At 44.9% G+C, this 24639-nt stretch overlaps 1 protein-coding gene across 1 annotated transcript in view; it reads right to left on the bottom strand.

Annotated features, from left to right (window-relative positions):
• KCTD3 (potassium channel tetramerization domain containing 3) overlaps window positions 1-24639 on the bottom strand; it is a 340096-nt gene that overhangs the window by 39574 nt on the left and 275883 nt on the right. Inside the window, exons 13-14 of the mRNA XM_085612922.1 lie at window positions 23943-24113; window positions 1151-1306 (exon numbers count right to left, since the gene is read on the bottom strand). Of these exons, the coding sequence (XP_085469048.1) occupies window positions 1151-1306; window positions 23943-24113 (327 nt within the window). The remainder of the gene's footprint in view (window positions 1-1150; window positions 1307-23942; window positions 24114-24639) is intronic.

Here is a 24639-nt window from a genome sequence, read left to right as displayed (position 1 = left end):
TCAATGATAAATGATTAGATATTGATTTGTTTTTCTTCATTTTACTTTTTCCAAATTATTAGTGGCAATCACAAAACAGACTGTTAATATTACCACTGAGCCTTTATCGGAGCTTACGTTTTATTTTATTATCTAAATGTCTTTTTAGACCACTGCCTCCATCCCCTGACACCTCCCTCTGAGTAAAAGAGCTATTTAAAGTTTGATGGAGCAGGAGTTCTACCGTAAATAACCACTTCACCTGCCCTACCCAATTCAATGCTATTCAAAGTCAGGAAAAGCAGTGGTTTTCCACCCGGCGAATCTTAGCAGGCTCTGCCGGCTTAAACCTTGACGTAGAGGTCCAAACACCACAAAACTACCAGGTCGTACTGATGCTCCAGGGGAATGTGTCCCAAGGATTTGGCCTACATATATAATTCAAGGCACTGCCTTGCAAAAGCCTCAGATGTTGTTGTGAAAGCTCAGATTTGCAGCATAGACATGTTTCCTACTCTTCTATCTTTAAGCAGCCGTGACTTTCACATTTGTGCCTAACAGACATGCTCAATATATTTTTTGATTTATATTCTACGTTTTTGAAAATTAACCATATAAACTGAAATCAGTTTTTACTCAGAAACAGGGCCAAAAACAAATGCAAGACATCTCAACCTGCTATTAGTGCATTTGAGCTTAAGTTCTGTGGACCCGGTCATTGTTCTTCACATGGCATATATCGGTAGATTCTCTGAGTTTTTGTGGCAGATAAATCCAGATGGAATCTGTAACTTGATACAGATGTGATATATTGTATTACCTGTGCCTACAACAGTCTGTCAACCTCCTAGGTACAGAAACAAATATCAATGTCATTTTGAGCAAGATAAGGTCCAGAGATCTACATCAGAATTCAGATGCACTTTCCTTTGCTCATTGGCATCTGTATAATCGAAGGGCACACGTTCAAAGCGAAAAGATGAAAGCTCTGGAGGTTCTTTGATCCCACCAGCATCAAAATGTTGAGGGCTCCTAGAAATGACTACCATTTTTCCATGGTGAATTTATAGAATTTGAACTATCGCATTTGTTTAGTCAGCAGGCTAATGACAAAAACGTTTGCAAGTTTTCGTCAATGTCCCCTAATAAACTACATGAGGTATTTACCTACCTATGTCATTTCCGGAGGAATAGCTGCTGTGACTCTCTGTTTCCTCCAAGGATAATATTTTGAAGGAAGCTAGAGGAGTTGATCCAGGCTGGGTAGAAATCATCCCTCGGAAGCGTGTCACTGTCCATGTACGCACATGGTTATTATCAGCGCAAACTAGAAAGAGAAAATAAAGGTACAGACAATTAGAATGATCAAATAATGACATATATCTGAATGTTACACAGGTCTGGGGTGCTTCTTGCCTTGGTAATGATCATAGCAGGTATGGGCCATTCTGGCCAAATACACCTGGACCCAGATTATAAGTGGCCCTGTAAATCCAGATCCTTGCTGAAACTACATGAAATTATGAGTTGTTTGATATTCACTGCAAATCTCCTCAGTGGAAAAAATATATAAATTAAGATGCCCAATCAACTGTTGTAAGACTCCCATTGGCAGTACAGCTGACTTCATAAAATTCCCCAAAAACATTTATTACTTATACACTGTCAAAAATAATAGACAGTCAGGTGCAAAACTCAGACATCTAAATACCATTCAAGAATCAAGATCATCAGCTAATTTAATGATCACAAAGAAAAGGAATATTTCTAGATATGTTTTGGATCACCAAGTGGTAACGCTTTTCAATTAAAGAACAATCCAATGGTTTCAAGAAGGCACAAACGAACAATTTAATTACCTTTGGTAATGCTCTTTCTGGTGAATATTGTAACTGAAAATTCGTCACCTTTTGAACTCCCCCAGGCACCAGACTGGATCCAGAAATGTTTCCAGCAATTGCTCTTACATTCTGGTAGGTGGTACCATTGGGCTATGCAGCAGCCTCATCCTGTCTCCGGAAGTGACAGCGCGAAACGTGTGCATAGGTGCCAGACTTCCACACTGCTTACAACAATGCATTTTGTATCCTTAGACTTGAGGTATCGAACTGTGACAGTGTGCAGAATCTAACATGGAACTTTATCAATACCTAGCCGTCCTCTCCACAGAACGAGGAAGGTGTGCAGTAAGGAATATGAACTTAGAGCATTCACCAGAATGAGCTTAAGCCCCTAACAAGGCTCGTTTTTAGGTCTCGCCTGGCTATCGCGTAAGCGATCGCTCAGCGAGACTTCTGTAGGGGCTTCAGAAAATGCTCCCAAAGGCTTCCCAGGCGGATTGGGTGGCGGTTACGCGCACAACCACGCGCATTCCATTTGCCACCAGCTACTTCCTGCGCGTGCGCCGCCTCACGCATTCAGAGAGATTTAGTAAGGGGCAAAAGACCTTAGGAATGCGGTTTATGGCCAGTGCATGTGAGGCATTCAAGCACGAAGCTGGCATCGGACTTGAAAGCAGCAGACTGCTTTCGCCAGCGCTCGCTCGGCCTCACTTCCTGCATCCCCTCTTACAACAATTAACTTTCGTTATAACTCACACCCCATATGCTCGTTCCCTGCCATCCTTCCTTTGATGTCCGCTTTTCGGGGAACAACCTTTACAACGCAACTTTTACAATGCACTACCATTACAACGAAACTGTTACAACGCAAATGCATTGACGACGCATGCCATTACAACGCAAGTCTTTACATCGACTTGCACTAGATGGCGTGCTAACATTAAAAATAGTGTAGTTTACTATCCAAACACCTTCCCTACTGTTACGTGGACTGGAGTTAGAATAGTAAATTACACTTTTTTAATATTAGCACGCCATCTAGTGCAAGTCGATGTAAAGACTTGCGTTGTAAAGACTTGCGTTGTCACTGCATTTGCGTTGTAAAAATTTTGTTGTAACAGCATGCGTTGTAAAAGCATGCGTTGTAACATCATACATCCCCGCTTTTCTTGTTGTTTACAAACCACGCCACACACTGCTGCACGCCACACACTGCTGCATGCCACACACTGCTGCACGCCGCACGCTGCTGCACACCGCACACTACCACACACCACACACTGCTACGCACACTGCTGCATTACACACTGCTGCACGCTGCACACTGCTGCAGTCCTCACACTGCTACACGAAACACTGCTGCACGCCTCACACTGCTGCACGCATCACACTGCTGCACGCCACACACTGCTGCACGCCTCACACTGCTGCATGCCTCACACTGCTGCACGCCGCACACTGCTGCAAGCCGCACACTGCTGCATGCCACACACTGCTGCACGCCACACACTGCTGCATGCCACTGCACGCCACACACTGCTGCATGCCGCACACTGCTGCACGCCACACACTGCTGCACGCCGCACTGCTACACGAAACACTGCTGCACGCCACACACTGCTGCACGCCACACACTGCTGCACGCCGCACAATGCTACACGAAACACTGCTGCACGCCACACACTGCTGCACGCCACACACTGCTGCACGCCACACACTGCTGCACGCCACACACTGCTGCACGCCACACACTGCTGCACGCCACACACTGCTGCACGCCTCACACTGCTGCATGCCTCACACTGCTGCACGCCGCACACTGCTGCACGCCGCACACTGCTGCAAGCCGCACACTGCTGCAAGCCGCACACTGCTGCACGCCACACACTGCTGCACGCCACACACTGCTGCATGCCGCTGCACGCCACACACTGCTGCATGCCGCACACTGCTGCACGCCACACACTGCTGCACGCCACACACTGCTGCACGCCGCACAATGCTACACGAAACACTGCTGCACGCCACACACTGCTGTACGCCACACACTGCTGCACGCCGCACACTGCTGCACGCCGCACACTGCTGCACGCCACACACTGCTGCACGCCGCACACTGCTGCACGCCACACACTGCTGCACACTGCTGCATTACTCACTGCTGCATGCTGCACGACACTGCTGCATGCCGCACACTTCTGCACGCCTCACACTGCTGCATGCCACACACTGCTGCACGCCACACACTGCTGCACGCCGCACACTGCTGCACGCCGCACACTGCTGCACGCCGCACACTGCTGCACTCCACACACTGCTTTTATGCGAGTTTATGCTACTGACATTGTAAATGACAATACCTTTTATTTGTTTTAAAACCAAAACATAAATAAAAGGCATTGTAATTTTACAATGCCAATAGCTCAAACTCTTATAAATGCGAGACCTATTGCATTGCAAATGCTTGTTAGTCAAGGCATAGCTCATTTTTATGCATAGAATACTCCATCTGGATTAGGTTGATTTCTGGACTGCTCTTCCCTTCTTAACACGAAAGAACACCACAAAATGTTGGTCACGCACACACCGGTCCATAATGCAATCGATTTAGAAGCTAATGGCCCTCTTGGACACCAACCAGTGTAGCTCCTCCTCCTTCTGAGAGGGATGTGGCAGCGAGCAGTTGTGGAGACTGATGGATTGTACCACATGGAAAGTTAACAATACTTTTGGCAGAAAAGATTCTAGAGTCCAAAGCAACAACATGTCCAGAAAGAAATGGGTATATGATGACTGCATTAACAGAACTTGCAATTTACTGGCATAGTGTTTGGAAGTCATCACGATAAGAGTTTTGAGGGTCAGTAGCCACAAAGAGCAGATACGCATAGGCTCGAAATAAGAGCACATTAAGAACCAAATTAATGTCCGGTAAGAGACGATTTTAATTTAACAAAAAATGTGTGCTAAACATTATGACCATTTCTGCACTAAAATGACTCCGCACCTTTGAAATACTGTATTTTACAGTGTTTGGTAACTAGGCTCAAAATCGAGCTCAACTCCTTCTTATTTTGTAAAGCAGACTTGATGTGTGTTTTCACTTCTCCTCTCATCACACGTAGCAAAAAAACATCAATATAATGCTCTGTGTTGACACACTCTTCTGGAGGAATCCGAAGGAAGCCATCGCTACATTCAAGGCTCTTCCACCCACTACGCTCTGAATTCATTACTTCCACTGTTTTTGTAACTAGATTTGCACTGACACATCCGATCATGTGAGGTCAGAATAGAGCACCTTAATATTCAGTTAGGGGATAGTTCTAGAATGGTGGCAATAGGGGACTTAGTATAATTCTGAAATGTGATTTGTTCCGCTTTGCTCACCTTATGCTGTTTGTGCAATTTCCATTAATATTTATTGCGAATTGGTCTATAAATGCCCGAGCATTTGGAGATGAGCCAGTCTTTTGACTACCCGACTTTGGGGACTGAACCCTTGCCATTTTTTGCTCTATCTGATTGAGCCGTATGCTAATTCCCTGTACTGAATTACCTTGCATTTATAATTAACCATATATTTTTGCCTTCTGTATTGATCCTTAATTTTAAAAGAAACCTTCATGGTTTCTAAATTCACTGGGCTCTTTCCTTTTTCGATTAAAAACTAATTAATTGATTAAGATGATTTATTTGCTGTCAGAACTGTTATGTGTCTGGACACATTAACTCGTGTTCTTCGGGTTAACGCATTCTCCAATCCTGTTTAGGCGCTTTATCTTAGATTATCTGATAAGGTGGCATCAACAGTGTCACTTCAGTAAACCCAAAGAAACAGGACGAAATATACACGTATTGCTTTAAAAAAACACATCACAACTATGATGTAAATGGAAATGCCTGATCTGGCAAACGCAAAAAGGTGGAGATTGCAGACAAATAACCTTTAACGGTGCCTGGCAATGCTTTGTTGGTTGAAAGAGGGGGATACTGAAGAGTAGTAGATCTCTTCGGCTGAAGCAGATTGACCTGACGGTCTTCATACTGGGCCACAAACCTTGACCAGAGGCCAACATAGATTGATTTTGGAGACAGGCGGGGAGTGGCCAAAATGACCTCTGCAGGCAGAGCAAATCCACTCAGTTCTTTCAGCTCAATATCCATGCATCGAGGAGTAGGTTTGGGTGTAGGACTCTGCCTCGTTGTTTGGAATGCAGGCTCGCCCGAACAGGAAGGCAGAGCGGGGGGCATTTGCGCTGAATCGGCAGGTGAGAGTAACAAGTTGCTTTCTCAGAAGGCTACTCCTGTATGCATTCTGATGGAATAGAAAAGAAAATTGAGGTGGGGAGTTGTCATTGTTTTTAAGAATAGATTTAGATGCTGTACCTTTGCATTACCTGATTAAAGGAGCTTAAGCTTTAGGGTTTTGCACAGTAATTTCCTCATAGTTATCTGTGGCAGGGGCATTGGTCTATCTTCCCCCTAAACATGCAATGATTTTCTCAACTCCTTGGAGGAGGTCACAGGCTAGTTTATCCATCTTTTGTCTAAAACTACCGTTTTAGGAGACATTAAACTTCATACTGATAATCAACTGACCCTCAGTCTTCGGCTTTATTGGAGAATCTGTCCTCATTGGATCTGCTTCAATGTCACTCCAACCCATCAGGCGGGACATATCCTTGACCTCATATTGTCCCAACAGCACTCTATCAGTCAAGAATTCTACAGCCGCTATCTGGTTCGACCATTCTATGGTCCCGTTTTCTTGGGGTTGGGATAAAGTTCTGAAGAGGAGGGACCCTGTGCCCAAATCGGTTTACTACTGTAAATGGAAGAAAGTAAAGTCCTCTGAGATGGAGCACTTATTGAACACCTTGGCCCCTGTGCTCTGCAGAGACATTTTGAAAGATGTCGAAGCAACTGATAAATGGATATAAGATATAGGTAATAACGGTGCCCCACTGAAAACATTTGCTAATCAGAGATGTAGCCCTTCTGCACCCTGGCTCTCCGCTGCTTTGGTGGAAGAGAAAAGGCAATTAAGAAATTGGAGTGAATATGGAGGAGGACTTATTCCATTGAAGATAAACTCAGGTCCAGGAAATTCATGCAGACCACATATCTTGAGGATGATATATCTTGAGTTGTTAACAGCCCACATGAAAACACAACATTCTCCATCCTGGGGTCTATACGCAGCCAGTTACACCAGCTCCAGATTTGTGTGATAAATTATTGGACTTCTTTGAAGCCAAGATTGTTAAACTTGTCTCAAATCTGGAGTCTAAGACTGGCTGCTGAGAGTAAGAAGGGGGTGGTCAGTAGGACGAGGGCCCATGAACTGGTTGAGTCCAAATCTATCTCGCTGGATGAGTCTGAGCTTGCTTATCTTTTAAAACCTTCAGCGGATAGGTTTCAGCTGGCCATCTTCAGAATAATCGTGCTTCTTCCAGCTGCCTTTAAAATGCCAATAAAGCTGATAAACTCCCAATCAGCAGCATATTTGGAGCAATTCAGTCTGCTGCATCCCTCACAATCTGGATTCCGGCCTCGGCATAGTCCTGAGATCGCACTTATGTAGGTGAATAACTCTTTTGAGATGTTACTGAATCAGCAAAAACAGGCTGCCCTGATCCTACTAGACCTATCGGCTCCACTTGATACAGTTTCACAAATTCTCCTTCAACGCCTAGAGGTCATTGGAGTCGGGGTACAAGCAACAGCCTAGATTGGATTCTCCCTACATAATAGGACTCAGGCAGTCTAGGTGGCCCCACACTCTTCTGACATCAAAGCCCCTAAATTCTGAGTACCTCACGGCTCAGCCCTAGTCCTATCTTATTTAATATCTATATGTCCCCTTTGGCCTCCAGGTGGAGCCCTTGGGTGTGATGATAGTGTCCTATGCCGATGATATGAAGTATTATCTGTCTTTTGAGAATGGTATTGTCGAGGTGCAGGAAGCTAGTAAGGGTTGTTTGGGGGCTGTTTAAGAGTGGATGTGGCCAGAAATCTCCAATGCAACTAAGATAAGACCAAAATTCTGCTGTTTGGTCCTCCCTTACTTCAGTGGGGGGTGGATTGCTGGCATAATTCTATGCCCCCTCATTGCCACTGGCTACTGTAGTTCGCAATTTGGGATGTTAACTAGATTGGCAATTGACCTTCAGTGGTGGGTTTGTGCTTTGTCATGCTGCTTTCCCTCAAGAAATGTTTGTTCTTGCTGCCTTCTCAGTCACAAAAAACAGTTATTCATGCAATAATTACATCTCATCTTGACTACGTGAATGCTTTGTATCTGAGCCTAGCTGGTTTCTGATCAAGAGGCTGCAGGTGGTACAGAATGCAGCAGCTCGACTATTACTAGTAATCTCCCAGCAGTCTTCAATGTATCCTTATTAGAAGGAGCTTCACTGTTAAAGATCAAATAGAGGATCCTATTCAAAACTTTGGTTTTGGCACACAGAGCCTTCTATGACGTTGTCCCTTTGTATCTCTCCAAGAGACTTATACACTTCTGTCCTGCTAGGGACCTGTTATTGACTGAATAAGGGCTGCTTTTGATTTCAGAATTATGTGCAAGAAGAGGGGGTGGGTGCCACCATTTCTTTCGTGGCAGCTCCGCAAGACTGAAAATGAACTTCAGGTCTGTTTATCTCTCAAAACCTGGCTTTTTTGGGTGGCTTACGGAGTAGGGTTTCTCCTGTCCTTATTGTTTGATGTGTATCGGGCAATCCGTTGTCTAAGCACCAGGACACTCTCTGGACTAGCTGTGCGCTTTAGAAATACGTTATGACGACGATGATGATAACGTGCAGGCTTACTTAGCCTGGAGCAAGGGAGGTTACCTGCTGGTACCCTAGGTTTGTATATATTAAGTCTTTTTTTAGGAGCAGATATCTGACATGCTCCTGTTGTCACACCTTCATCAAGGGTGCCACCACAAACATATTATGTCCTCTGGCTCCTTCTTCATTAGGCTATCAAGGCAAGATGAATGGACTGTATTGGGTACCCTCTTCCATCCTCTTTTTTTCTTTTACAACACATTAAGGCCAGACCGCCCTAATTGTTGCAGCTATAGATGACAGTTGTGTCGCCCGTCAGACCTTGCATGGGGCTGACTTTGATGGAAGGCACACAGGCCTTGAGACCCAGCCGAACAGCAATCAGAAGATTGCTGAGGTGCTTCTGCATCTGATCTCCAAGTCGTCCAGGTGGCCTCTATAGTCTAGAATCCATGCATCCACCACCAATGTGAGTTCCGACTAGTGGGAACGGCCTGCCACAAGTCAAGTTGAAATCCTTCATCCGTCATTGACGCTGCCAGGTCACCTCATCTCACAAACAGATGTTGCCCGAGGGGCACAGTCAATGCTGATGCCATTGGAGGCGGACGTTTCACTGTAGGGCATGCATGTGCTAACAGGCATGAGGCACTAACAGAATACCTGAGCAAGGAGACCAAGAAGCCTCAGAGCCGTCTGGGCCCGAACAAAGGATTGAAATATTGGGATCATAGCCTGAGCCTCCCAGAATCGCTGTTGGGTGGAAAAACATTGAACCCCACTTTGTCCACAACAATACCTATAAAGCGAATACTCTACAATGGCTGAAGATGGGATTTCATCTCATTAACAGAGAACCCTAGGGACGATAGAAGTGTTCAAGAGCCAAAGGTTCAAAATTGGTCACTGCCCACAATCTTTTTTGGGCACCAAGACATAACCTGTGTATCACCCCTTGCCCCTCTCCTCTGAAAATCACTCTATTGCCTCCTTGGCAAGTAATGACTGATACTCTTTTGCAATGATGGAGATATGTTCTGCTATGGTCCGAGTGAAAACAGGAGGAACCGTGAGAGGGTTGACAAAAAGTGAAAGGCACAAGAAAGATGGACAACCTGCAAGGCCCACTGGCATCAGATAATAGCATGGTAAAAGTATATTCTACCCCCCAATGGACTCAGGTGACTTCCAAAGGGGGGGGGGGGGGAGGGAATCAGAACAGCTTGGTGGCAGCACAGGAAGAGGACCTAAGAATTCGCCATGTTGTTGGCGGCACTCTCCTCTGCTGTCAATATGCCCCTTGGAGCCTCGAAAGAGCTGGACTGGCTGCAGCAGGTGCTGAAAAGGCTGCCTTTGGTGGTAAGACGGCTACAGGATTAACCACTGAACATCCCGTATTATTGATGGAATTGGCGGACTGGGAGAGCAATGCAAAAGGGTGGGCTATAGCATGGCTGACTTTAAATGTTCCAAAGTTCAACCACTTTGTCTCCAAACAGCCTGGAGCCATCAAAAGGCATATCTATGCGGGATGCCTGCATGTCTCTGGAGAAACCTGCGTTGCACATCCAGGCATCATGCCAAATCATCACAAGACTCTTCAGGTAGAGCGGTGAAGATTTTGCTTACCATACAGTAGAGGGTGTGAAAGTATCTATCCAACAGATAGACTACATTCAATGATCGCAATGCCAAACTTCCAGAGAACTCACTCTTGCCAAGTGCATCAATGTGCTTCAATTATCTAGGAGGTTGAACAGAAGACAAAGGATTCAAGTTTACTTTTCAGGCAGAAGCTTGCACTTTGAGACTTTTCAGTTTTGTGAGCAGAGTCTTGCAGGCTTGGTCACCCAGAGTAGGCCAATGAGGCCTAGCGATACAGCAACTAACCAGTGACGTAAAGCAAGGCTTCAACTACGCCGCACTCAGAATGTCTGTCAGGGCTTCTTTGAAAGATAGCAAAGTTTGTGATGTTGGAGGGTTAGGTTGCCTAATTTCTGTAAGTAGATACGCCTTAGTTGCAACAAATTGCAACTCTGTTTCAACACCTCTGCTGCCCTACTTACTTCCACAGCAAAGAAGATGCTATCCTTGGTGAGAGGCCACATAGGAGAGTTCAAATGTATGTTCGTGAGGTATCAAAATACCGAGCATTTTGGATGTCTAAATACAACCCATCATCAGTATAGTGAAGTGGTAAGAAATTGTCTGCTTTTTCCTCATCATCCTACTCATGTGGAACATTCTTTAAGTCTTGTATAGTATCTGATTCGGAGCTGTGTAAGGCCTCAAGGCAATAAGGATGCTGGCACTGAGCATCGGGTCTGAAATTGGTGGCTGGGTTGATCTGGAAAAGGTACCACTGAAGCCGGTGCCCAACTGGCCAGAACTGGCACATCCTTCAGCAAAGAAGTGGACATGTGGCCAGGTGTTGGTGGAATGCCTGGTGGAAACCTGTGATCAGCTGGTGCTGGGGAACGCACTGCTGGTATAAGTCTTACTCGGGGTCCCACTGAGACCACAGGGAGATCCCAACCGTCTGATAAAGTTGCATCATAGCCTCCACAGACATTCAGGTCACATCAGCTGTGCAATGGGTTCAGAGTCAGATAACTGGGGCAGAGTTGGTCCTTTCGAGAGCAGACTGCGTGATCTTTTCCTGGAGCGGGAGTGATGAAGGGAGGACTCCCACCTGTACTTTTTGAATTTATACTGAGATTTGTCCTTGGAATTCATTTTTAATTTCTCAAAGACGAAAAACCGAATCAGGACCAGGCCCTTGACTAGACTTGTTTCTTGTGATCAGTGGTGTACTGCTTCACTTCCCGCTCCCCGATGGCTTTTAGATGCATCAGGGAGCATTTGTTGCATGACTCTGGGTCATGCTTGGATCCAAGACATCAAAGACAGACGTCAGGAGGGTCCATTACTGACATCCGCTTTCTGAATGTGGGTTACAGCTTTAAGCCTTCAAGGGAGACATCCACAGCACACGGTCACGAAAAGAACAACATTTTGGAAGTCAGTGAAGAGCAGAGCTTTGGATCTGTGTTGAAGGGAGCGGAGAAAAAAGGAACCAACATTAGCATGCAAGGATGGTTTTCTACATGAGACTCCACTCCATCACTTCCAGATTTGGTATGATGTCGCCAGAGTCTGATAACACCACAAATCAGCCTGCATGATCAATTGATGGAAAAGTTTCTGGATCGAGTGTGGCGCCTGGGGGGATCCAGAAGGTGAGGAATCTGCAGTTAGAAGTATCTATCAGAATTACTTATTTTGTCTTTATTCAGTGGTAAATTCTGAGGCTACTGGCCTTAGATGCATGGGTTAATACAAAACAGTAAATTTCAGGCCACTATATATGTTGCAGTGTATAACAAAATTTGATTTATAAGCATAGCAGTTACTTTAGTCCTGTAATATGATGCTTTGAAAGGTGATGAAGAGAACTAATTGCTAACAAAAAGTGTACTAAAAACATTGAAGCTATTAGTCCTGACACCTGTATGAAAAAAAGAATGGGGCATTAGGTTTAAATGTATTTGGTACAAAACATTTGGAAGATATCATTCTGTGATAATAAGACTAAGCGAGAAAATTAATTTAAAAAAATCATAAAAACGCACAAAAGGTTACGTGCCATTCGACATGCTGTGAGCCTTTCTTTTTTCTAGTAGATATTTAGGTATTTTTCCTTAAGAATGACACTTTTCAAGTTTTGAAAGTGCAGTTTTATGTGACAGCTTAAGATCTCATACAGATTCATGATCTGGAATTGTGCAAACCAAGAACCATAGTACATAAGATGGGCAAGCCCCTACTTTGCATCAGGCACTGGGCAAATTAATAACTTACATACCTTTGCCTTCATAACTACAGATTCCTCACATACTCAATCTACCAATGCACCAGGCTGGATCCGGAAAACTTCTCTACAATAGCTCCTGTGCACCGGTAGGAGGCACCATCGGCCTCCACAACGAAGTCATCCACTTCAGGACGGGACGACACAGAGCCACATACAGATGTCACTCTGTGCACTGATATCAGTTTAATCTCTGACTTTATCCAGCCCTTGAACACAGAGCATCACTAGCAAATTGACAAAACGATATGGTGTAAGATCTAACTTGGACACTAATTAAGTCTTGAAAGTTCACTCTACAGAATGAGAGGCGACAGGCAATGAGGATCTGGCGATAACAGTATCGATGATAAAGAGTTACCAAAGTTAAGTAACTTATTCTTCTGATGGACAATTTTAACCACAGATTCCTCACTTATGAAATTATATAACACCAATATCCTGGCCACGGAGGTGGAACTGAGGAGTATATTTTACACCAATAAGAAGTGCAGAACCACGTTGGCAAAATGACTCTGTCTGTGGATATAAGACTCAATACAGTAGTGACTGGTGAAATTATGGACAGATGCAGACGTTGCTACCTGGCTGATGTCCAAAAACAGACACCCCTAGCTAAAGCCCATCACAATTAGGTTTGCTTCTGGACCATGTACAGGAGAATCCAAGAAACAATTGCTCAGCCTTAGGGTAGTCCAGTACCTTTGCTTTCAAAAATATAAAAACTAAGAGCACACTTAGGATCCAACTGGCGAAGAAGCTCTTTGGATGAGTAATGAGCAGAAAAGAATGCTGGAAGTGTGATGCATAACAGTGTGTGGAACAGTGACACCACCTCAGGAAGAAAGTATGCATGGGTACAAAGCACAGGTTTGTCATGGGAAAATATGGTATACGAAGACTGAACTGACAAAGCCTTCATCTCGACAACATAATATGCATAAGCGACTGCAATAAGTAAAACACATTTTTCGGGACAGGTGCCCACAGTATAGCTGTGAAGAGACTCGAAGGGAGCAAATATCATGAAGGTAAAGACCAATATAAGGTTCCACCTCACCTAATAAAGAGAAGGCTGAAAGGAATGACAAATAGCATTTAACTGTGCCCACAGCAAAGCCTTGTCACATTAAACACAACACATCAGACAACCACCTGTAGAAAGAAGGTAAACTATCTTTTCATCTCACCAGGCAACACGCTTCGCCCACTGAAAAGAATACACAGACTAAAGCCTTCATTACATGTTTGGTGTTACATTCCGATCCCTGTGCAAACAAGTATTTGCACAGTAATCAGAATAATCAGTTGTTTGATAATTATCACACTCTTAGTATGTTCCCCCAGACAGATTATGACAAACCTTCCACAATTGATCTAGTAAAAAGGATTGGAAAACCAGCAAAACACGTACAATTAAGTGTGTTAAATATGGATTCTGCATGTTATGCCTCATTTCCAAGTTGAAACCTCGCAGTAGCATGTACTTAACACACATGGTAAATACCCCACTCCGTGTTAATGGTGTTTACCCATCCTATTTATCACAACTTTTAATGAGGGCCTTTAAGGAAATATGGTGAGCATCTAGGATGACATACCGTCTCAAATACTCTCTCTTGGTTTTTTCTCAAGCTTCACGCATGGAGGTGTGGATTGTGGAGGGTTAGGTGAAATATACAGTCCTGCTATTAAGACATCAGATCCTCCAAAAGAGGCAGCTGAAGTGCAGGGCAAATGCTCAGATTCAGGATTGTGGAGTACTACACCCTCTGAGCCCATTCAGGTGCAATCAGAAAGAGCTGTGCTCAACCTCGCCTATCTTCAAGACCCCCTGATCAACAGCAAAGTCCCACTGAAACCGAAATACATCTCCCAGAGTGCATATTCTGTCAAGCAGAATATGCGCTGGGTAAAGCCACGATAGTACTGGGTAGGTCGGTGATCATCCGTGTATAAACCGAGGGCCTGCCATTGGTAGAACACGGGAAGATGTGCCCGTGGCAGCCAATGTCAAGCGCTGATTCAACTGCTGGAACCTTTTTCCAACATTGGATTCTGTATCCCGGTCATTACCAACTTGGACAGATTTAGGTGGCCCTGGGACATCATTGCTCGCATGGATTTACGGCCACCCCCACCGCCGTCCATATTAAACTGACTTTTGTCAGGCATCAGCGACCCGATATGCTATGGGCACACCTTCCCCTGTTCTATCAATGGTAGTCCCTCAGTTTATACAAGGATGATCACTGACCTACCCAGTACTATTGTGGCTTTACCCAGCACATATTCTGCTTGACAAGTTCAGCAGGCATTCTTCTCAGGCAACACACCTTTTTGTCCTAATGATGATCCCACTATTCTCTATGGAATCGAAACGCCGTCTACTTTAGCACCTTGACACAAAATTGTTCAATATAACTAGTGTATGTTGGTGCTCTTACTATGTTTTTTGGCCTAACTAATGATTATGTCTTGGCCAAGTTTATTTGCTTATGCCGGAGTTCTTCTAACTATATTTCTCGACACTACCCTACTTGCTTTTGTGTTTTTCCATGTTTTTTATGATATAAAATAAAAACGTTTATTCTCTCATAAGAATTACATTACACAATCTTTATTATATCTCTGTGTTGATTTGTTCTACTTATCTGTTTTGTAAGGGACCACTGTTCCTTTGCAATTACTCGTATCTATTGGGTTCCCTTGTTCTTGAAAACAAACACATCCACTTGAGGCCCAAAAGATGTTCTTTGTCAAATGGAACATTTAAAATGAACTGTTGAACCTCTGGGTTAAACCCAGAGATTCTGAGCCATGCATGTCTTTTAAGGAGAATGCTGGTGTTAATTCCCCATGCTGCAGTGTCAGCAGTGTCTTGTGCACATCTAATGGAGAAATTAGATATTAATTTTCCCTACCTCTGGGAGGTGTTGGAGTAGATTCTCCATTTCGTCCCAGTGGGCTCTATCATATCTCGCCAATAGTCCTTGTGTGTTAGCAATGCGCTACTGGTTGGCGGATTGTGCAGCTATTCTTTAGCCTGATGCATCAATTAACATAGACCCTTTGTCTGGAGGAGGTGCATCTGCTGTAGTTTGTGAGTTTGTCTCTTTCGAGCATTGGATACCACTAGGGAATCTAAAGGCAACTGCCCCTTCATAAAAATTGGGTCAGATGGAGGAGGCTTATATTTTTTTATCGACCCCTAGGTGTTAATATACTGGCACGTATAGGGTCTTTAAAAATATCATCGGCATGTCTCATCATTCCTTTTAGCATGGGTAAACTTTGAGTTGTCCTATGTGTAGACCTAATGTTTCAAATAGAAAATCCTCTTCTTAAGATTCCTTGTATAGTCTAACTCCATGATATGATGCTGCCCTTGAGATTTATTCCTGGTGTGCTGTGTTGTCATCAGGAGGTGATGGTCATTATCCATAGGTTGATCAATATTATAACCATTCCATAGATCTATTGCTGGTGGACTATTGTCATCTCCCTCCTCTATATCAGGCTGTGTATGTGGAGAACCCTGTGGTGTGGTCTTTTTTAGAGGAATTTTGTAGGTTGTATCTTCCGGAACAAGTCTTTCTTTTGGATGGTATTGCATCCTTGGCCAAAATATGCCCAGTATCTGGATTGATGTACATTTTCTTTTTTTTAGTGTCCGTTTTTCCTTCATAAGTTCCAGGTGAGGTTCCGGAGGTTTTTGAAGGGTATCTTTTGGTTTCGGTGCTGAAATGTTTGGTGCCGAGCTGTACCTGTCTTTCTTATCCTTTGGAGCCGAAGGTTTCGGTTCCGAGGGTGTTTTGTCTTGACTCGAGCCCGAGCCGGAAGGCTTAATATTCTGTTTTGTGCCGAGCCCGAAGGCAGGGCGCTAGAAGCAGTCTCTTGGTGCCGACCCTGTCCCGAAAGCAGCGGTGGCCCAGAAGCCTTTTGTTTGATGGAAATAATTTTGGTGGGCAAAGGGGCTTTGTTAATCATGGCACCCATGTCCAGCTGGAAGTTCTTCGGACTCTAAGTTGATCTCCAGTTCTGAGTCCGATTCCTGGATAGAGAAGGCTTCCTCCTCTTCTGCTGCCGATGTTTCTATTTCCTCCTGTTCGGTATCTTGCCCGATGATATCCGGTGTGTAGTCGATGTTCTACTGCTGCATGTCCCTACGTCGAGCTCGACGGTCCCACAAAGTCTTTTTTGATCGGAACGATCGGCAAGCGTCGCAATCTTCTTCCTTGTGCTCCGGTGAGAGGCACAAGTTGAAGGCTTTATGCAGGTCGGTGCACGGATACTTGGAGTGGCACAGAGGACAAAACTGATACGGAGTCCGTTCCATCGGCAGAAGCCTCGATGATCATGACGAAATGGAAGTCGATCGACACGGCTATGCCCGAAGGCCGCCAACAATGTCTTCTCAATCTAAGATGGGAAGTTTTCTTATTTTTTTCGACATGCGGGAATAAGGGGAAGTGTACGAAACAATACCGATGAGGGTACAGTGGGTTGCACACCGAAGAGATCCCGAAGAATTTTCTCGAAACGGAGCGCCGCAAACCACCTCCGAACCCGATGGCGGAAAGAAAACAATCCAACAATGGAGTCGATGCCCATGTGCACCGTCACTGAAAGGGGGAGTCACCTTACCTCGTGACTTGAAAAGTATTCTTCGAAGAAAAACAACTTGCAAACATCGGGACCCAACACTAGATGTCACGAGAATGCAAAGCATGTGTATCTACAGCACACATGCCTCGAACATTTTTTCTTTCTATGGAAAAAGTCCTAAAACAGACCTCAGCCCCCCGTCCTTCTTGGGCACTAGAAAATATTGGGAGAAGTACTCCCAGTCCTCCCTTACATCAAGCACAAGCTCAATTGCGCTCTTGGATAGCAACACCAGCACCTCTTGAGACAATATTGGGTGGAACGTGTGGAAGAGCATACAAAAGAGGCTTCGGTTACCTGACCTGTAGTCCGGTGTCGCTGAAAACTTGATTTTCTTCGATTTTCTTTGATTTTTCTTGCTTCCTATTCCAAAAACTCTGGAACTCTTCGGTAACGATCCAGACCCAATGGCAGAAAAAAGAATCTGAAGATGGCGACCAAAGGTGGGAGCTTCCGCAGGAAGCGCGCCGACGTCACTAAGGACACCAAATGGTGGGACGTCGCCGCCCACCTGGGCCACGAAAAAAAAAGAGAAAATACTACGATTCCGGACCCAACCACAAGATGGCGGAATAATGCACAGCATAGTGACTCCAGAAAGATTCACGCTGTAAAACTGAATGCTGACACTTTCTGTCCTCCACAGGTTGCTGGGGAGAAAAACAATTTACTCACCTTCAGTCCACTGTTTCTGGTGGCTCTCCCATTTAAGAGCAGATTCCTCATCTTTAGAATATCTCCAGGAGCCGGATTAGTTCTGGAAAATTCTTCTAGCAATGCCCCGCACTCCGTTCCACTACGAACTGATGAAGTAGAGCCACATTTAAGCACCATCCTGGCGCGATCATCAGTTTCTTTCTCTGGTATGGAGCATAGAACAAATTGTCTGACACAGTGTGCTGAATTTCTAACTTGGTAAGTTTTTAGATGCTAAAGAGGCAACTCCACAGAATGGGATTGCAAGAGCTTTGAGGAATCTGTAGTTAGATAGAGAATCCACCGGAAAGAGCCTCACCAAAGGTAAGTCCCTTGCTCTGATGGATACGTCTAACCAATAATTACTCACCATTGGACAAGATACCACAGCAGCACCTCCCACAAAGGTGGAGTCTCTGGGGAGTGGACTCAGCCCAAAACATCATGCAGTACTGAGCAGGCGAAGTGACCTTCCTGACGGACCTGAATTTCACGCAGTATGTTTCATGAACGTGTGAACAGATGCCATGTTGGAGACTCAGATTGCAGACTGTCAGGCGCACTTCACACCAAATTCATTGTAGCAGGCTCAGCCCTTGTGGATTTAGCCTGTAGGCCCTCAGGGGACTGCTTCTTGGGCAGTGTGCAGCAGATTTTAATACACAGAACTATCCACCTGGACAAGTTCCTTTTCAGCATGACATTCCCTTTCTAAGCTCCAGAGTAACCCACTAAGAGCTGATAATAAACACAATTGACTTTTGTCAATGTAAATGCTCCGAGCCCTATTATGGTCAAATCAATGGAGCCTCTCCTCTTTCTAAGGCTGGGCAAAAAACACTGGCAGAGTGACTAATTATCCAACATGGAATTGATAAAATGAAACCAAATCAATATGATGAATAACAGAGAGTGGAGGGGGTTGATCCCAGTTGGAGCCAAGACCATCCAAACTATCAAGCCAAATAAGGAAGGTCAATATGGAGCATGTGAAGTCTGTGCTGCATTCAGAGGATATTGCTATACATTCACTACAGCATCTTTGATGTAGGCTGCCTTGAAGAGAGTGTGGTCAAGCCAGACCAGGTGAGCACTAAGTGGCACTTTTTCAAACAGGTAAAGTAAAAGTTATGAGTGGTGAGTTCCCGCATTAATAAAAATAACTAAAATAATAGTGAAAAAATCAAACCAATAAAAAGAAAAAAGGATGGATGAGTGCACTTGTCCCCATCGGAGATAGGCATCTCCTTCAAAAGGAAATAAAGTCAGTGAAAATGGCACCTGTGAAGTCTGCACTGCATCGAGAGGATGCAGGACATGAGAAATGTTAAGGCCAAGTTTATGTTCCAATGAGGCATAACACACAATTTGGGGGGGGGGGAAACACGTGTCTATTTGTTTCTAACATGCTTCACAACCAAAAGATTACACAAAGACAACTGGTCAGGCAAACATTGGAATGTCCGATAAATAACCTTTGACAGTGCCGAACACAAGGCCTTGTTGACCTAAACATAAGAACTTCAGAAGGTTCGGCTTGTAAGGGATTGCTCTTTTGGGCACCATCCAAGCGATAAATTTGTCCCAGCACCCAGTGTAGATTGTGTCATGGAAGGGCGTTTGGCTGCAATGAGGACATCATCCAATTTAGTCAGTAAACCAAATGCATTTAATTGCCAATGATCAATCTCCATGTATAGAGGTGTAGGTCATGAAGTTTTGCATGTAGGACCCTGCCCTGCTGCTGTGACAGTAGGTCTTCCTGAAGTGGAAGTCTGACAGGAGGAGAAAGACTCAGGAGCTCTGGATACCACTCTCTCCTGGCCCAGTTCAGGGCGATGACAATGCCTTGGACCTGGTCTGTCTTGATCTTCCTCAGAACCCAAGGTAGGAGAAATAGCAGTGGAAAGGTCTAAGTCTGTCCTACCACTCCAGCTGGAATACATCTCTTAGCGAGTGCCTTCGCGGAAACTCCAACGTTACAGAATTGTTGACACTGTGCATTTTCAATGGATGCAAACCGATCTAGCCAGGGTGTGCCTCATTTATGGTAGATACCCTGCACCACCCCGAGAAGGAGATGCCACTCATGGTCTTCCAGCAGAGCCTGTAAATCAAATGCTACTAGTGGTCCTGCAGCACTGATTGTTCCACCCACAGAGGTAGCCCTGTAAAGGTATCTCAGACCCACCACTGCAATGTTTGCACACAGTTTTTACTGTCATGTTGGCTTGGCAAGTGCACCCACACGCCAAGCCCTAACCTTCCCTTTTGTGTGAGATGTCACTCACCCCTAAGGTAGGCCCAAGGTACCCCTATGGGCAGGGTGCAGTGTATGTGAAAGGTAGGACATGTACTGGCATGTGTGTGACACGTCCTGTTTGTGAAATACATTTTTCAGAATGGAAAGGCTATCCGTCCCATAGAATAGAAAAGGAGATACTTTGTGACATCATCTTACAATTATAACTTCCCATTGGGACAAGATAGAGAAATGAAGTTTAGTATTCCTGAACTCAGAATGTAAAAATGCATTTTTTTAGTAAAGAGGATTTTTATGTTGCGTATTTGAAAATACCACTTTAAGGAAGTGGGCATTTTCTTGCTTAACCATCCTGTGTGCCTCTGCTGGGTTGTGGATTGACTGTCTGGCTTTGGAGTGACAGGGGCTGGGAATGTGCATTCACTGTAGACAGCCACTGGTGGGGTCAAGGTGTGTTATGCCTTTCCTGGATGAGCCAGGGCTGGGCTGAATAGACTTGGGCTGCATTTAGGGTAGTGGGAGGACATTTCATTGCACCTGAATAGGCCTGGTCTGCCTTACACAATGCTGTCTCCACCTCCTGCCAGGAAGCTGGGCCAGAGAGGACAGAACTGGTTTGGACTAAGCCCAGAGACTCTTTGCCACAAGAGAACAAAGGGAAATGTGGTATAAATATTGGGGCCCAGACCCCAGAACTCTTTTGGACTCAGAAACCTGCCAAGACGTAGTGCTGGAGGAGCTGTGAGAAGGAACTATCACTTTGCTGGGTGCTTTGCTGTGTTGGCCTGCATTAGCTTCTTCTGTCTTGGGCCGCAAAAGGACTGGACTGACCTTTCTGCAACTTCTTTGTTTGAGTTTCTGCAAGGGCTCGAAGTAGAGCTTGCCCCCTGTTCAAGAAGTCCCAGGAACAGCAAAGACTTCACCTTCCTCTAGGTACAGCCTCTGGGACTGCATGTCTTAGTTGCCACAGATCGAAACCGCAACCCGATGCCACCACCAAGACTGCCGGCGGTTCTGTGACCTGAAGGCACCGCCACACTTCGCACTGCAACTCTGGTCTCATTGACTGAGATCTTGTGCTGCTCAGTTGGGAAGGTTCCCCCGCCATTACCTATTGGGTTTTCGCCACTACCGGTGACAACTCCACTGAACCCTGCTAAGGCAGTATGCAATCTAGGAGTTAGCTTTGACTGTAATCTGAGATTAGACTCCCAAGTAAACAAGACAGTTGGTGGTTGATTCGCTCCGATGAGAGTGCTCCAAAGGATCCTTCCACTGCTTCCTAAACAGACTAGACCGCTGGTAGTAGGGAGTATTATTCTAAGCCGACTGGATTATTGCAATGCATTGCTGTTGGAGTCTCCTAAGTATCTGATAGGGAGACTCCAGAGAATCCAGTCAAGGGTGGCCAACCTGGCATTAATGAGACCACGCCAGTCCTCAGCGTCTCAGGCCTTGGCCGAGCTCCACTGGCTCCCAGTTATGCAGAGGGTACAATTCAAATCAATGTGCATAGTCTTTAAGGCTCTGTATGGCATTGGGCCCAAGCCATTACAGAGCAGATTTAAATGGTATGTTCCCCCACGTAATCTTCGTTCCTCCTCAGCTAAACTGGTGAGAGTATTCAGGTTTAGAAGAGCTAGATCTGGAGGAAGAGCTTTCAGTATTGCAGCAGCCTCGGCTTGGAACAAACTCCCAGCCGAGCTTAGACAGGTAGGTAATCTGCTGCCGTTTAGAAAGAAGTTAAAGACCTAGCTCTTTCCCAGGGCGTAAGTAGATGGCCATGAATTTTTTATCCTTCTTGTGACCCGATTTGTCGCTATTACACTCAAGGTTAATTGATCTCACGTGTTCAAGCGCCAGGAGACCCGTAGGGTCACAGTGCGCTCTATAAAAACGTAATACAATACAATACAATACAATACAATTGACGACAACCGCTGCCGCCACGTTGCCGCTGCTTGCACCGCGACCTGTGGGCACCGCACTCCGCACTGCCTCACTTCACTCCGTCGCCCTGGTCTCACCGACGACATTGTTGCCAGTCGCTGAGTGGCAGTTTTTCTTGTGTTGCTTGGGAGCCATTTGATGATCCGCTTCATCATCTTCAGGGTGTGGAAGCAGGATACAGTGACAGCGTTGACTTGGGTAGTCATGTTCAGTTTGCTGTTAATGATTATTCCTAGGTTCTGGTAGTGGGTCCGAGTTTGGCTGGACACCTTTTGGAGTCCCATGGCGAGTTGTTCTCACATTGTTCCCTAGCAACACTGAGCAAAGATTTGAATCATTGGAAGTCTGACAAAGTAGAAAATCTGGAAGAAGAGTAATGCTGCACTTGCTGAAAGCCATGGCCTCTAACACCACTCTTGACCCCTGAAAATCCACAGAATTTTGGGTACTGTTGGTCGAATTGGTGAGTGGGAGGCCAAAGGTGCACCAGAGGGCTCAGATCCGTATTGAAAACGTGCAGCATGGCCTCTTTGATGGCTAAACTTCACATATGCATTGCAAGCTGCAGAAAAACTGACCTCAGTGAGATTGGGTGGTGCTTATATGTCACTACATGTCATCACACCTAGGGGTGGATGGATTTGGTATGGAAACGAGGAATGCCCCCAACTCACATGCATGAGTTATTGCAGAGAAGTTTTCCAGATTCAATCTGGTGCCTGGGGAGTCACAAAGGTTGAACTCTGAACTTAAAAGTCTCTATCGGAATGTCCTATGTTAGGTGCAATGATTGCCCCTGAGCCCCACTACATACTGGATCTCTCCTAGATCAGGTAAAAATAGTCACTTTAGCTGCTTTCTACACTCTGAGATTAAACAAAAAGATCCTTCCTTATATCCCCAATCATTTACATAAAACAGTGGTCACCTAGCTGGTGCTGTCAAAGATTGACTATGTGAATGGACTGTATTTAAATGCCCATCAGCAGGTGCTAAACAAATTACAGACATTGCAGAATGTGGTGGCTCGTACTCTTTTAAAAATTCCTAAATATCTCTCTGCTGCAGGTCCCATTAGAAGGGTTCACTGGCTCCCTGTGAGGCAGAGAGTGCTTTTTAAGGCTCTCTGCATTGTCTATAAGGCTTTGCACAACTAAGGCCCTGAATTTTTTCAGAACAGTTTCTTTTTTTTTTATGCTCACCTCACAGACCATTGCGATCCGCCTCTGCTAAATTAGTATCAGTACCCAGGTATAAGCGCGCCTCCTAGGGTGGAAGAGGCTTTGTTGTGGGAGCCTCAAAAGCTTGGACCAATCTTCCCCTTCATATTAAATCCATGCCAAATCTGCTGGCATTCAGGAATTCGCTAGAAACCTAGCTTTTCAGTTCCAGCAAAAAAATGTCTTCGGGCTAATTTCTTCTGCGGTATTTCAGGCAGTGCCAAGACGCCCATGGGCATTCGGGTGCTTAACAAAACTACCTAGCATAACATACTGAGTATCCACTAGTAGAAAGTAGGCACATGGACCATGAATGTGCATCTGCCTTAGGCATCTCTCAAGGCGTGGACAAACTGAGTCAACCCCACTTTGAGGAGGTCACCAAGCACCCTGAAAAGCCTAGGGGCATAAATACGCTGGTGCAGACCTACGGAAGTGAGGTCACATTGAAATAAATGGATCTACGTTAAGGTTCTCCTGCTCTCTTTTCTGTGGGTAAGCTACAGTGCTTTATATCGGGGTACAGACTAGTCTATGGCACCCTCCTATGCTGCTTATAAAAGGCAACAAGGGCAATATAGCATTTCTCTTAATATACATCAAACAGTAGAGGAAATAAAACAAAGGAAAAAAATAATACCAAAAATTGACCCAAGATACCTGATACGAGGTGCTTCTCAGACAGCATGATCTTTGTAACAGGACTTCGATGTACTGTGAAGGTTTGGAAAAGCTGAGGGCCGGACCCAACTGTCTCTGGGTGCTGAACTATCACTCTCACCGCCCCTGAGCTGGTACCATAGGCAATTTCAATCCAGTTACCACTCACACCTGCAGAAAGCAAACACAGTAAGAACAGTACAATATACTATTTGGAAGAATTAATAACTTGTAAGGCGTTGGTTACTTGGCACCAAGAATCAACTTTGAAATATACAAGGGGGTATACCTCATATGTGCAACTCTTTTCCAGGAAATACACACACACAGATATTTGGGCCTCAATTACAACTGCCTTGTAAAATTCTGCCATCTACGCAAACTACTGTTTACAAGGGTGTCAGAATTAAGAGTTTATCATGTTTTATAGACAGATTTTCCCCTCGCTAAAACTACAGAAATTTACTGGCTGAAAAATACCCGGTAAAGACCAGTGCATGCGTATTTTGATGCAGAAAGCATCAACATCTGCATGTTATGCCTCATTTTTAAGAGAGAACTTATCATTTGAGTCATGTATTGCATCCAATAAATAAATATCAAACTCTATGGCATTTGTTTTATCGAGTGTGATAGATAATGCACAATTACTCACACACTTATAATTGAGGTTCAAATACGGCCAGGTTGGCTGAGC

The sequence above is a fragment of the Triturus cristatus genome, chromosome 6 (genome assembly GCF_964204655.1).
Source record: "Triturus cristatus chromosome 6, aTriCri1.1, whole genome shotgun sequence".
In the NCBI taxonomy this organism is placed as follows: domain Eukaryota; kingdom Metazoa; phylum Chordata; class Amphibia; order Caudata; family Salamandridae; genus Triturus; species Triturus cristatus.
The sequence above is the reverse complement of the archived record's forward strand: the minus strand, read 5'-3'. Positions and strand labels throughout refer to the sequence as shown.